Raw genomic sequence first — 13,384 nt, 5'->3', positions numbered from 1 at the left:
AACGAATTTCCTGTGATCAGGGACGAACCGGAAGTACCAGCATCTGTGTCACTGTCTGACTAACTGACTGCTATTTTACGAAATCATCTGAGCGACTAACCTTTAACCCTAACCCAGCGACTCTAACCTAGCAGCACAACACCGACAAATAAAGTAATTTTCTTCCCCTCTCGATAAGATCTCTTTTTAAGTTAATTGTATGAGTTAAAGGTCACATTAATGGCGATAAAGGTTTTGAAATTATATATATTGGTCTCGTTTAACGTTACAAAAATCTGGTCTTTGAACACGGGTGTGTGGAATGTTTGTATCCACTGAATAGTGGGATACACAATATTGACATGAGAGTTATAAATTGTGATTTCACTATTCCTTTGTTGGTGAAATACCTGTTGTGGAGTTTTGTCTGTGTCCCTGTGAGCTAAATATGGTGATATGCCTCCCGTCCACGAGGTGGCGCCGTAATAATCGCGTTCTGTTGCTAAACCTATGAGCACGAAGAAGTTTCAATTTTTCTGTCATCTGTTTGACTTTTACTTTGTTTGTCTAAAATACAAATCTTTTACGGAGACCCATACAATGCGTTAGAGCGGCAACTGTCGTTTTGTCTTCACTTTTTTTTTCCCTCAACATATAATGTTTTGACGCGTGTCGTGCTTGGAGTTGTTCCGCGCAAGCTAGCAGCTAGCATTCATAGCATTGGCTGTCTTTGGTGGCACCTGCTGCAAGTCAACACACGTTTGCATTGCTTTTCGATGACCAAACAGACGCGGACACACTGTTTCTTCGCGTCCACGTCGTAATGGCAGTCGCCTGCGTGGTTCGGCCGGTTGCTCGCTGACTGTTATGCTGAGACTAGCTCGTCTTTTCAGGGCAGTGACGTTGACAAGAAGCGTTTGTGACACAACCGCCGCCGACGAGATGGCCAAAGGAAAGTTTTTCTACGCCGTGAGGAAAGGATTCCACCCTGGTGTCTACGACACCTGGTGAGAGACGATTTAGTAAAAATAAAGTCACTCGTGACTTGAGGAAATGTAACCCATCGGACTTTCGTTCTGGGAGCTGGCACTTGCCATACTCCGTTAAGAGTTGTCAGCATTTTAAGCATTTTTCAAGTGCGGACAAGTAAGACAGCAGCTAAATGCTTATTTGAAACTTTTTGAAAAGCAGATTGTTTCTGTCCTCAATTCGGCGCACAGATGACTCCTCTTTGATATTTCCATCAACCTGAACAACAGACAAGACATTTGTGTACTTTTACATTGGCTAAAAAAAATCACACAGCACACCTCCAAACAAATAGAAATATAAAAAATAAGTACGTAATGCTGAAATAATGTGAGTTAATCTCAATTTACAAAAAAAAATAAAATATTTAGTTGGTCACAAAGCTGGCATAAATGGCAATGGTGCTAATCAAATTATACATCACTTGCATCAATAGACAAAGATACATTATGTGAGCCAACTAAGTGAAAATAATATAATAATAATTTCCTCCCGCACACCTGAGACAAAGATTGATAGGACAATTTAAGGTGATAATATGGTTATTCGATGTGCTAATACACGTGATGGTAAATTAGTTTTATGGCTGCAGTCGTGGAGTTTGTTGTAGAATATTTCTCATTTATGCTGTCAATTTTCTCTTAATTTTGTTCGCCCCCGCAGGGACGAGTGTAAAGCCCAAGTGGAAAAATTCCCGTCTGCTTCCTTTAAGAAGTTTGGCGCCAAGGAGCATGCATGGGCCTTTGTTCGAGGCGGGGAGTCGTCTGCAGCGCCGGAGCTGCCCAAAGCTGGTGCGTTCGTGGACGACTTCCACTCAACCGCTTCATCTCGGCGCTCACTGGCTTTTTTTTTCTTTCTTTCTTTTTTTTTTTGCAGAGGAGCCCAACGTGTATTTGCTTCCCAAAAAAGGGCCCGAGCCTCTGGAATACATCCCGCTAGGCAAGAAGAGAAGTTACGTGGAGGAGAAGGAGGAAGTATGGAAGGATGAAGGGGAGGAGGAGGAGGAGGAGGGATGGCAGCAGGAGGCCGTCGTGCCGTCCAAACGCGTCAAACGCGATCACGGCTCGTCTTCAGCCTCCAGCGATGGCTTCACCTACATGGGTAAAAAGTGTTTGTGCTCAATTGTGGTCGTGTTTATGCGATTGCGTTCTGATGCCTGCGCTGACGGATGAACTGGTTCGCGGTTCTTGGCGGCTCGAGACTTCACGGATCCATTTTCACTGGGCTGCGATTCTGTCCGGGTTTGTGCGCGCAGGCGACGCCGTGGTGGTTTACACGGACGGATGCTGCTCCAACAACGGGAAGCGCGGCGCTCGGGCCGGCATCGGCGTCTACTGGGGCCCTCAGCATCCTCTGTGAGGAGACACTCAAGCGCGCAAGTTAAAATAATAATAATAATAATAATAATTTAAAAAACGTTGTCGTTTTCAGGAATGTTGCCGAGCCACTGCAGGGGAGGCAAACCAACCAGCGTGCAGAAATCCAGGCAAGTAATGGAATTTAGGGATGGGCTACTACAGGTCATCTAGTTGAGTCTCATTTACTTTCAATTACTATTTTAATCAGGGGTGTCTGGCGATACCATTTTTTTAATTGTAATTAATCGCATGACTTCAATAGTTAAGTCAATCACAAAGTTTACATCTGTTCTAAATGTACAATAAAATATTTTTTTCTAAGTTGTCATACTCTTAACATAAAAGTGGAAAAAAAAAAGTCAAACTAATATAAATAGGGCTGCATCTTTTAGTCATTGATACAGTAATTTCCTAATAATAAAATTGAGTTCAAATTATAAGATGTACTGTACTGTAAAAAAACAAACAAACAAAAAAAACGATTGTGATATTGATTTGTGTTGAGGTTATTTTTCTGCCACTAGGTGGCATAATTGCATTTGTAAGATGTTGGTGACAGCTCCGTGCGTTTTTCTTTTCATATTAACTCTTTGACTGCCAAAAACGTTAAATAACGTTTAGTAAAATCCTATGGAGGAGTGCCAAAGAGGTTAAAAGACGTTTTTTTTTCAAAACAGGTGAAACTAACCATTTTCTATTGTTGATTACTGAAAAACGGAATAAGGTAGAAACAAACTTTTTTTTCTGATGAAAGATGAGAGTCCAATCTTTCATTTGGTAGTATGTGTGTTTCCATAGTCCAAACACATAATTTTCTATGGACCTTGAAAGATCAGTCAAAATGCTTAAAATCGGCTGGCACCCACGGCATCCCTTTTCTGAAAACGTCTGGCAGTCAAAGAGTTAAGAGCTATCCAATCTTTAACACGAAGTAACTTGTGAAATTCTGCACTTTTTTTTTTTTTTAAATTGTAAAATACAACTTGACCGCGGTCTCCACAAATATATGCGTTATTATTTAATTTATTACTGCTCAATTTTTGACGTGTGCTGCTGCGTGGTGAGTTCCCCCAGTACAGGCTTTCCAAGTAAGGGGCGGTCAAGGAACTTTAAATTAACTCAAAATTAATTTGACAACCTTCATTTTAATTTGTTTACTTGTCAGAACAATTTTTTGTTGTTTTGTTTTTTTAGCAGCTTCCAGCATTTGCAGATCTATTGAGGCTCGGAAAGTGACAAAGATTTCTAAGAGGAATCGCCCGTTTTCAAATTCCGAGAAGGAAAAAAATAATACAGTGGACCCGGAAAATCTTTGTCTAATTGACGCCTATTGAAATGCATCGGGGAAAATACAAAATGAAGGAATGAAAAAAAAGTCTTCGGTTCATTGGCGAGATAAAAAAAAAAAAAATCAACATGGACAAAAACAAAATATGAATCTATATATTAACTCTTTGACTGCCAGACGTTTTCAGAAAAGGGATGCCGTGGGTGCCAGCCGATTTAAGCATTTTGACTGATCTTTCAAGGTCCACATAAAATTATGTGTTTGGACTATGGAAACACACATACTACCATATGAAAGATTGGACTCTCATCTTTCATCAGAAAAAAAAAGTTTGTTTCTACCTCATTCCGTTTTTCAGTAATCAACAATAGAAAATGGTTAGTTTCACCTCTGTTTTAAAAAAACGTCTTTCAACGTCTTTGGCACTCCTCCATATGATTTTACTAAACGTTATATAACGTTTTTGGCAGTCAAAGACTTTAATATGACCAAATATTTTTTTACCTAAAAAAAAAAATAATCGAATGTATTCCTTTTGAAATGCTTGCTTCTATGCGTACCAGGCGGCGTGCATGGCGCTGCAACAAGCCAAAGAAGAAAACGTCAAGAAGCTGGTGGTCTACACGGACAGCAAGTTCACCATCAACGGTGACCGCGACACGACGACACAACGGCAGCGTTTCAGCGCCGCCGTTCTCATTGGGGAAAAAAGGTTCCAAATATCGCCGACGATTTTGTGTCGCGTGCTGAGGGCGCGTCGCTATCGTTTTTAGGCGTCACCAAGTGGGTGAAGAACTGGAAGCTGAACGGTTGGCAGCTCAAGTCGGGCGGCACCGTCACCAACAAGGACGACTTTGAGAAGCTGGACCGCCTCAACGAGGGGCTGGAGGTGGTCTGGGTATGTTTCCGCTCGAACCCGGCAACAAGGCCGGCTGCCATTTTGGGGCTCTTTGCGTCGTTCCGGACAGATGTTGACGTCCAAAGCCAACACGTCAACAGCAAATGACAAAATGGCCGCCCTATGGGAATCGGCGAATGAGCGCGTTGGCCGCTTTGCGTGAAATTTTTTGAACGCAGCAAAAACTGGAACGGTGGCGCCGCCGTTTTGTTTTTGTCACTGAATTGATCTCAACAAAGCACTTTTCGGGCAACCATGACGCCGCCATTTTGTCTCACTTTATTGAAACGGGGCCACGTAACTTCAGATGACAAAAAGTGCAACATTTCAAAACTAGTTCTGCTGGATGGAATTGTCCATGGGCGTGTGTGTTCTTCTCCCAGATTCACATCCCGGGTCACGCGGGTTACCGAGGCAACGAGGAGGCCGACAGGCTGTCCAGAGAAGGCGCGGCAAAGCACGAGCGCGACTGAGCGCCGCCGCCGCCGCCGCCGCGACCACGCTTTGCTTTGCGCAGGTGCTCGTCGTCTTCGCCGTCGTCTTCTCGTTGATTGGTCGTTCTCCCTCAAATGTTCTTTTGCTCGTCTTGGATTGTTTTACAATAAATTTGTTTTCCGTCTCACCTTCCGGCTTAGTTGTTTTGTTTGCGATGCCGCGTGAAGACGGATCAGGATAATTTTGCCGGGAGGAGCACTAAAAAGTAGATGGCGTCGTCGACTCTTGAGTGTCGTGCTGTGTAGGAGAAGCTCTCCAAAGTGATTTTGTGGCAAGTAATGACTTCTCCTGTCCACCGGGGGGCGCCCTAAACTCGCTCGGGGTTTGCCTTATACCTGTTTACTTTTCGACACTCGGAAAGATGAACACCAAGTCATGGAGGGACCTTGTTGCCTTCCTTATCGCCTTCTTTCACTCCTCCCATGCAGCCTACTTTCTTGTGTTATTTCCTTTTCTCCTTCCTTCCACGTGACCTTGTTGCAGTGTTGTCGTCCTTCCTTCATTGTTGCCTTCCCCCTTTTGTGTCGCTTCCGTTTTCTCTTCCATTTTGACTTCATTTCTTGCCTCATTTGTGCCTTCCTTCCGTGTGACTTTTCTCCTTTCCACATTGCCTTCTTTCACTTATCACCTTTGTTCCCTCCTGCTTACATGATTGTCGTCTTTCCTTCCTTTTCTTCATTCCTTGTGACCTTTTATGCTGCCTTTCTTCCCTCATTGTTGCCTTCCTTGTCTCCTTTCACTTTTTCTCCCTTCCTCCCATTTTGCCTTCCTTTCTTCTTCTTTTTTTTTTTTTCTTTCCAGGAGAGCTCAGTATTGTTCATTCGATTTGACATCCTCATGCCTTCCTTTCTTCTTTCCTTACATTTCTTTCCATCCTTCATTGTGAACTTGCTCACTTTCTTCCATCTTTCCTTTCTTTGCTCACGGAGGCCCTTCTTTCCTTCCTTCCATTGTGCCTTCCTTCTTTCCATCTTGCTTTCCCTCATTGTTGCCTTCCTCCCATTTTGCCTTCCTTTTTTTGCACCATTGTTGCCTTCCTTGCTTCCTTCCTTTGTTTGTCTTCATGTTTTTGTTGGTTGGATGTAAACAAACGTCAAATTCGCTCCTCTCCACTCCGCCCGTCCTCCGCCGGGTTGCGCGTTCCGACCCGAGCGCCTTCCTGGCAGCCAGCGCAGATCCCGGCCACCCGGCCGGAGGCGAACCAGTCTGAGGGGGAGAGAAAGAGCGCCTCTCGCGGGTCGGAGTTCATCTGTGCACACGCTCACCTCCTCGCCGGCGCCGCCTCGTTAGCAACGGCGCCGCCGCGCTGGCATGGAAACGCGGTGGCGGCCCCGCTGGAGGGAAGGAACAAGCGCAAAGTGGAGGAAGTCAACAGCGCGGACACGTGAAGTTTTCCCACTTTTTCCGAGCGAGATGTTCTGCCGAGGTCGCCGCTCCCCGCGACCGGCTGACACGGCGCGGGGGCTGCGGGTTGCACGCCAAGCCGCCGTGTCCTCGGCACCCGCGGCCGCAAAACTTCCCTTGTGACGGCAGACATTGGCAATTTCTCACTTTTGAGTTTGATTACACGACTTGAGCCGCGCTGGGCAAAATCCAGCGGAAGTTCGCTATCAGCCACCAGTTGACATTTTGGTTTGGTTTGGGTTATTAAATTTTTTTATGATTTCAAATTTTTACCGTTGCTTTAACCTATGGAATCTGCTCAACTTTAAATAAATAGATAGCAAATTGCCATCTTGACAATATTTGTTCTCCTCCTCGCAGGCTTTAAAATGTTCCTTTGACCCTAGTGACGAGCGCTTCAAGGTAAGGCATCTTTTTCGTTACATTTGGAGCTTTTGCTTCCGCTTTCTAACAACTTCGAGTGACCTCATACGCTGCCAGGCGTGTCGCCAACTCTCAATCCTTTCAAGCCATGCGATTTTCCTAAATGAAGGCCTTCATTTAACTGGCCAAATGATTTAGTTTATTAATGAAAGTAACACATGTTATAATCAGTTACATTGACATCAGCAAAGGATGAGATAATTCTAATTTAATAATTGTAAATATAAACATAAAATAGTCCGAATTGTCTTAAAGTGCAATAAGTCAGGTCTTTCATAAATTTAAGAAAATACATTTAAATTCATGTGAACAGTCATTTTATTTATGGGGAAAATTTTGATATTTAAATAATGGATTCAATAGTTTTATGAATCGATATTGGGCTCGAAAAGGAAAATCCATTCGTTATCAATTATTCAACTTTTTTAAACCCAGCCCTAGTAACAAATAAATTATTTTTGTACATCTGTCAATCCCGGTGCCGTATATTGAAAGGCACAAGCATAAAATGTACAATTGTTATGTACCAACTGCCAATCAAATCCAGAAAACGTTTCATCAGGATTGTGACGAGCGTTACCACGGCAACAGCATCATTTCAACTTCACAAAACAAAAAGAACGACTCCAAATGCCATGATGGAGATCCGACCTTTCAGGAAGCGGCGAAGCTTCTGCTGGGCTCCCGCAGCACCCGTCAGGATTCGATGCAGTCGGACGGGCCCCGGTCAGGCCTGGTCTTGTTCCGCGCGGCCCGGTCCAATTCGCAACTCGCAAACTTGGCAGGTTCTGCCCATGCGGGGCTTCATTACCGCAGGAGGCGGATCGACATTTTGGCGAGCTCTGCAAAAGCCGGCCCGCGGCCATCTTGACTTTCGTGGCAAGTTTGAATCCCGGCAAGATAACGGGAAAGCAGGAAGGACGCCTACTCACATTTTTTTCTCTCCGCGGGACGTTGGAAACTTTGGTTTTCTTACCAAGAAAAATTAAAATCGGATTGTCTGTTTGGTCATTAGGGTCGGTGCTATTAGGATTCCTCCAGAAATGCCACGTCAGACCACCACGTAACTTTACATCTAAAATATGCGTTTGACAATAACTATATTCGTAATTTATAAACGGCTGTTCCATGTTTAGGCGGGAAAGCAACAGGATGAATTTCAAAGTCTTTCAGGCAATCGGCTCATATTTAGCCGCTTTCCAGCGCAGATGGACAATAGCCCACCCAGGCATACTACCAAAGCAACCAAAGTGGAATGTTATGCAAAACGGTCAACCACCTGATCTGAATCAAATTGAGCACTTTAGAGCCACAAAGAGGACAAATGTGTCCATGTCCCCATAAGACATGTTTTGCTTCCCGTGAGTTGACTTTTTCCTCATCTTTTTTTATTTGTTAATTTTTTCGCCCTCATCTTATGATTATGGTTGTTTTGACTCGAATGGCACAGGTTGCATCTCGTCACGCTCATTATTTGGCATGGACCCAATTTATCAAGAAGATATTTGCCAAATTTCCCCTGGTAAGTTTGTAGCAAGAAAAAAAAATATGCTTGTTTTTTTATTTTGAGAAAGTTCATTTGTAAAAATGGAAGGTAGGAGGGGAGGAAAAAAAAAAAAAAAAAAAGAGCCGACTGGCTGGCTGGCTGGCCGGTGCCGACGTTCCTTGTCTGCATGTAGAGGTCAAAGTTCAGCGCTTCCCGCCCATGCACCCTGCCGGGCGAACGCTCGACAGCCGCCATCTCGCCGTTCTTATCTGGCTCCCGTTCGCCCGCCGCCAGCCGGGCTCGGCCTCGCTCTAATTGACTTTCTCCCACTGAGCCTGCAACGTGCTCCGGGGCTGCTGCTGCTGCCGTGGAAGGAAAGAAGGAAAGGGGCAGGGGCGGGGGCGGGGGCGGGGGCGGGGGGGGGGGAGTAAACACCTACACAGTGTAGAGACCTGTGCGGTAAACACGTCACTACGGCACAAATGAGATAAGCGGCCGTGAAGCGTGCGAGCGTGACGCAGCCGCCGCAGGGAGGGGAGACGCCGGGTACGAACGCTGGCGCACGCGTACTGACGAACGACGAGGCGTGGGGATGTCATCCCTTGGATGGATGAATATAAAATATGTTCGGTCGACAGCTCACTTGATATTCTTCATTAATTGTCATCTTATGGCATGATGATGACCTTTCGCGGCACCACTAGGGGGCAGCATACTTCCCAACTGTAAATGACACTGATGATATGCTACAAGTGTTTGTGATGCTAATCCAGCAGCTAGTGACGAATGCAAAAGTGACGCGGTGATGCTAACGCTCCGGTTTTTTTTTTTTTGTTGTTTTTTTTTCAAACAAAATAGGTCAGCCCCGTTCACTTAAAGCTGTCTCTACCCGCCTCTCGCTCGCTGTCTGCGTGTCCTCAGATCACTGCAGGCTGCGGTCACGGGGAAGACGACTCGGATGGCGAGAGCGAGGCGCTGAGCAGATGTGTGGAGGGAGGGAGATGAAGAGGGAGGAAGAGGATAATGAATAATGAGGAAGTAGAAGCATGAGGAGGATAAGGAGGAAGGAATTTGAGATGTGGAAAATGTTGGACTGTACATGTGAAGGAGAAAAGATAGCAAAAGAGGATTGTCGTATATCATGTTTGAAATATATTTTACAAGTATGACTTCTTTACTGTACTTTGTACTGATTAATGGTGACAGTTATTCTATTCAAAAGGCTGGACTGGCATTTTGACTCTTACCAACTCTTACCTGACATAGTTCTGCCACCGATGGTTATTGATGATGTTTCAGTTTGCTATCTAATGTACATTGGAAATGGAGGAACGGACTGCAGGTCCCTCTAAATTGTGGGCCAGTCTCTTGTGGTGAAATGATCATTAAAAAAAAGCACCGCATCGGCCCCGAAAGAGGCCGGCCCGCCGGGCATCTGCCCTGAATACCAGATGGCCAGTCCAGCTCTGGTATTAATGATTTTTTACTCCTGGTGGACCACTTTGTATGCAGCAGTTGTCGAAAACTGCCCTATGAATAAAGTTGAGTCCAATTATTTTGTTTTTGACTGTTGCCACATTTGTAAGGAGCATCCATTTGTGGGACGAGCAGCAGAGGCTCCATAATTTGCCAAATCTTCTCCGTCATTGCCAAATAGTGAATGCCTGAAGTTTAAAAAAAAAACTGGCTATTAATTGCAGGTGGGTGTACCTAATAAAAGTGACTTTAATTCCCATTTATGAAATGAAAAGTAATATTCACCCGAGTCATCTTAGCCAAACAAAAAGTGGACAGGAAGTTGTTCTTTGTTCCCAGTGGGAGGCGCGTGCATGCGCGCGCCTAGGGGAGCGTGGCGAACGAGCTTGCGCGCCCCCGCTGCGTCATTTGGCTTGCGTGCGCGCGGCCGCCAGCGGGGGCGAGAGGAGGATACGGAAGAGTGCGCCAGGGAGGTAAACCTTGCTCCTCATCTTCTTCTTCTGCAGTGTCTCAGCGTTCCATCTTCATCCTCATCCTCCTCCTCATCCTCGCGTCTGTCTGGCTGGCTCCCTCCAACCCCCCCCCCCTCCCTCCTCTCCCCTCCCTCCAGTGAAGGCATGGCCAGATAGCGCGCGACAAAAGAGAGAGAGAGCAAGTGGAGGGACGCCGAGGCAGCGTGCACACGCTCCGACTCGGACGAGAGGAAGAAGAAGAGTCGCCATCGCGTCTTTTCCGGTATGTTTTGCTTTTCCGTCGTCATTCCCCAGCGCGCACGCGCGCCCTCTCCTCGGCTCGCCTCTGCACGTTGTCTTTTTTTTTTTTTTTTTTTTTTTGCCTCCGCGCGCGCGCGTGTTGAGGTGACAGTTGTCGGCGGCGGTGCGCACGCGCCTCCACGGGGGGACAATGTTGGCAGCGCGGCGTCCTCCTTTGGCGCCACTTTTTTTTGCCGATTAGACGTGCACGTGCAATGCGGCACCTGCGTAATATTGCCGTCATCATCTCGCCCGTCTTTTTTATGCGATTGATTATTTTCGAGTGTCCAAAATCATCTACTAGAAGCGTTTTTATTACTATGAATATGAATTTGTTTACATGATGACGCCTGTCAGCTGACCTGAAGTCACTGGACACTTCATTAGGGACACGCACAAAATCTATATTTATTTTTAAACAAAAGATACCAGTGTTGACTTTTGACCATTCCCAATATTTATTTTTGTTTGTTACGCTTACGATACTTTCTGCCTCTGACAATGTGGTCAAAATATTGGGAACGCCTCTCGGTACGATGTGACAGTCTCAATCAAAATTGAGATTCTCATTGGATGGGGTACCTAATGAAGTGGCTGTTGAGTGTGGATTCTTGCCGTGTTTTGTTCGTTAATGTCGAAGACGATCGATCACAGGATTTTTATAAGAATAATCGATCTTATTTGTGACGTAATTTACATTTATAAAATGAAGCTCAAAGTGCACATTATACGAGCTTAGTCAGTTTGAGTCAATTATGAAAATGTCACATTTTTAGTTTTCAGGCTTGTCAAATATGACAATGACGGACAGTAGCTACAACTTTAGCAAATTGAGGTTGGCATGCATTTAGCATTGGACTTTTTATGGTGAAAATGCGCCTGCGTAGGGTTGATATCGAGAACTTATCGATTGTATTGCATTGTTGCAGTCGGACTCACTCAGCAGGATTGTCGTGACCATAATCGCTAATTAATGAGTCTCGTTTCTATTAAGTGACATTTTAACTCACTGCCAGCTGTTTTGGAACATTTTGACCGAGCCTACCAAAGGAAAGACTAGACTTTCTTCTTTCACCCGGGAAAAAAAAAAGTTTGTTTGTAGCTTTTTCTGTTTCTTTCGTAATCAACAGTAGAACATGACTTCATTTCACTAAAAACAAACGTGGAGGAAATTAGCTTTTTTGTGACTATGAAACAACAAAAGTAAGACTTTGGCTGGCATAATAATCGTTTATTTACATATCATGTGGGCAATAGGGGTCCGCCCCTTGCCCACCAAGTTGCTGGCTGCCTTTTTTTTGGATCCACCAAAACATAGTGTCAGTCAAGGAAGACATTTTTACCACGAGCTTTGTGATTTTATCCAATGAAATTGTAAATATGGTTAAGTACTGTTCTAAAAGACAATATGTGTGCTGTATACAATATATTTCCACGGCTTGACGCTGCCCATATTTGGATAGAATAACGATATATTTTGCCCAGTAGTATCTATATCTAAATAAGGAAAATCCAGTCATTATATATTATATTAAAATCAACAATATAGGTTGCGCAACTCATTTTTACGCGTGTCCTTGAATCGCTCAGGCCAGCCAATCGCAAACACGTTGGAATTTCTCTCCCTCATAATCCACGAGACGAGCTTATCCAACCGCCTTCTAACCGTTACTAGGGATGTTTGTGAGAAATGTCAGAAAATATAAAGTGTATCAAGTGTGTGATGATGGGGTTTTACAGCCTTAAAGCATATTTAATACATGTAAAATGCTACTATGCTACACTGAAGGCGCACCTCTTCATCTTGCTGTTTAATGACGCTGCGTCCTTTCCAGTCGAGCTCAGTGCTGCCACCCGACATGTTGTGGTACAATGTGGTACTGCACAAATGAAAACGGACTCCATCGTTGTTAGCATGTTAGCATAGCCCTCCATAGATGCGAATGGGAGTGTATTTTTATCGACTTGATTGTTTGTCTAAAAGTACTCAATTTGACTTGTAAATGTTTTATTGATTCGTAGAGAGAGAATATTTGCCTGGTTCCAAGATAACACACACGTGTGTTTGTGTGTCTCTGCTGTCATGCGACACGCGCCGCACGAAATCGGTTTGCCTGCGTTTGTTTTGTATTATTGCTGCGACGTGGCACTGCGAGCGAGCGCACGTGTTTGTTTGCTGGCTTTCCGCCTGTCTGCGGTCGCAAGACACAACAACCGTGTGTGCGCGCGCCGTCGTGTGCCTTCCCGCGATTGTGTGTGCGCGCGCGGACCCGAGAGAGTGTATGTGAGAGTGTGCGAGCGTGAGAGTATAGGAGCGCTGCATCAGACTGTAGCAGACAGGCTGAGTGTCAGTCTGAATACTAAACAGCATGAGACGCCTCTTCACACCGCACCGCCATATAGTGCGCGCGCACGCACACACGCTTGATGGTTGTCTGCCGTATACGAGATTCCAGATCGCAATCTTAATTTGGCCACATTTTTACACAACTGAATTTTCTTCAAATGTTTATTCTATAGCGCAAATATGCATGTTTTGCCTCTCTTTTTTTTTTTTTTAATCCATGCATCTTTTTAGTTTCACGTTTTGCAGTAAAAAAAAAAAAAAAAGTGTTATGTTATGCGCCTCAAAAGGTGCCCACACTTTTTTGGGTAGCCTTCTTAAAAAATACAATTAAAAAAAGTATTTTTCTCTTTTAATTTTTATAGCGTACATTAAAAAAAAAAAAGGATTTGTTTTTCCACAATATTTTGTACACAATGCAATATTTCTGAATTTTTATCCGCACATTTTCT

General features: G+C 44.5%; 2 protein-coding genes across 4 annotated transcripts in view; both read left to right on the top strand.

Annotated features, from left to right (window-relative positions):
- The first annotated feature begins 191 nt into the window (after window positions 1-191).
- rnaseh1 (ribonuclease H1) lies at window positions 192-5,174 on the top strand. 2 transcript variants are annotated; one of them, XM_077552086.1, is made up of 8 exons: window positions 192-986; window positions 1,672-1,799; window positions 1,885-2,109; window positions 2,264-2,363; window positions 2,440-2,494; window positions 4,218-4,366; window positions 4,428-4,552; window positions 4,936-5,174. In XM_077552086.1, the coding sequence occupies exons 1-7, from the start codon at window positions 847-849 to the stop codon at window positions 4,510-4,512; spliced, it is 882 nt and encodes a 293-aa protein (XP_077408212.1). In that variant the 5' UTR covers window positions 192-846; the 3' UTR covers window positions 4,513-4,552; window positions 4,936-5,174. The 2 variants fall into 2 exon arrangements, with proteins under 2 accessions (XP_077408212.1, XP_077408211.1); XM_077552085.1 differs by having other exon boundaries at window positions 195-986; window positions 4,218-4,302.
- Window positions 5,175-8,800: 3,626 nt separating this feature from the next.
- Window positions 8,801-13,384, top strand: part of myt1la (myelin transcription factor 1-like, a) — a 31,830-nt gene continuing 27,246 nt past the window's right edge. For both annotated transcript variants that reach the window (XM_077552082.1, XM_077552083.1), the window contains exons 1-2: window positions 8,801-10,309; window positions 10,447-10,571. The gene's annotated coding sequence lies outside the window, so the exon portion shown is untranslated. The remainder of the gene's footprint in view (window positions 10,310-10,446; window positions 10,572-13,384) is intronic.

Source organism: Vanacampus margaritifer, chromosome 19, assembly GCF_051991255.1.
Source record: "Vanacampus margaritifer isolate UIUO_Vmar chromosome 19, RoL_Vmar_1.0, whole genome shotgun sequence".
Taxonomy (NCBI): domain Eukaryota; kingdom Metazoa; phylum Chordata; class Actinopteri; order Syngnathiformes; family Syngnathidae; genus Vanacampus; species Vanacampus margaritifer.
This window is presented reverse-complemented; position numbering and strand designations above follow the sequence as displayed.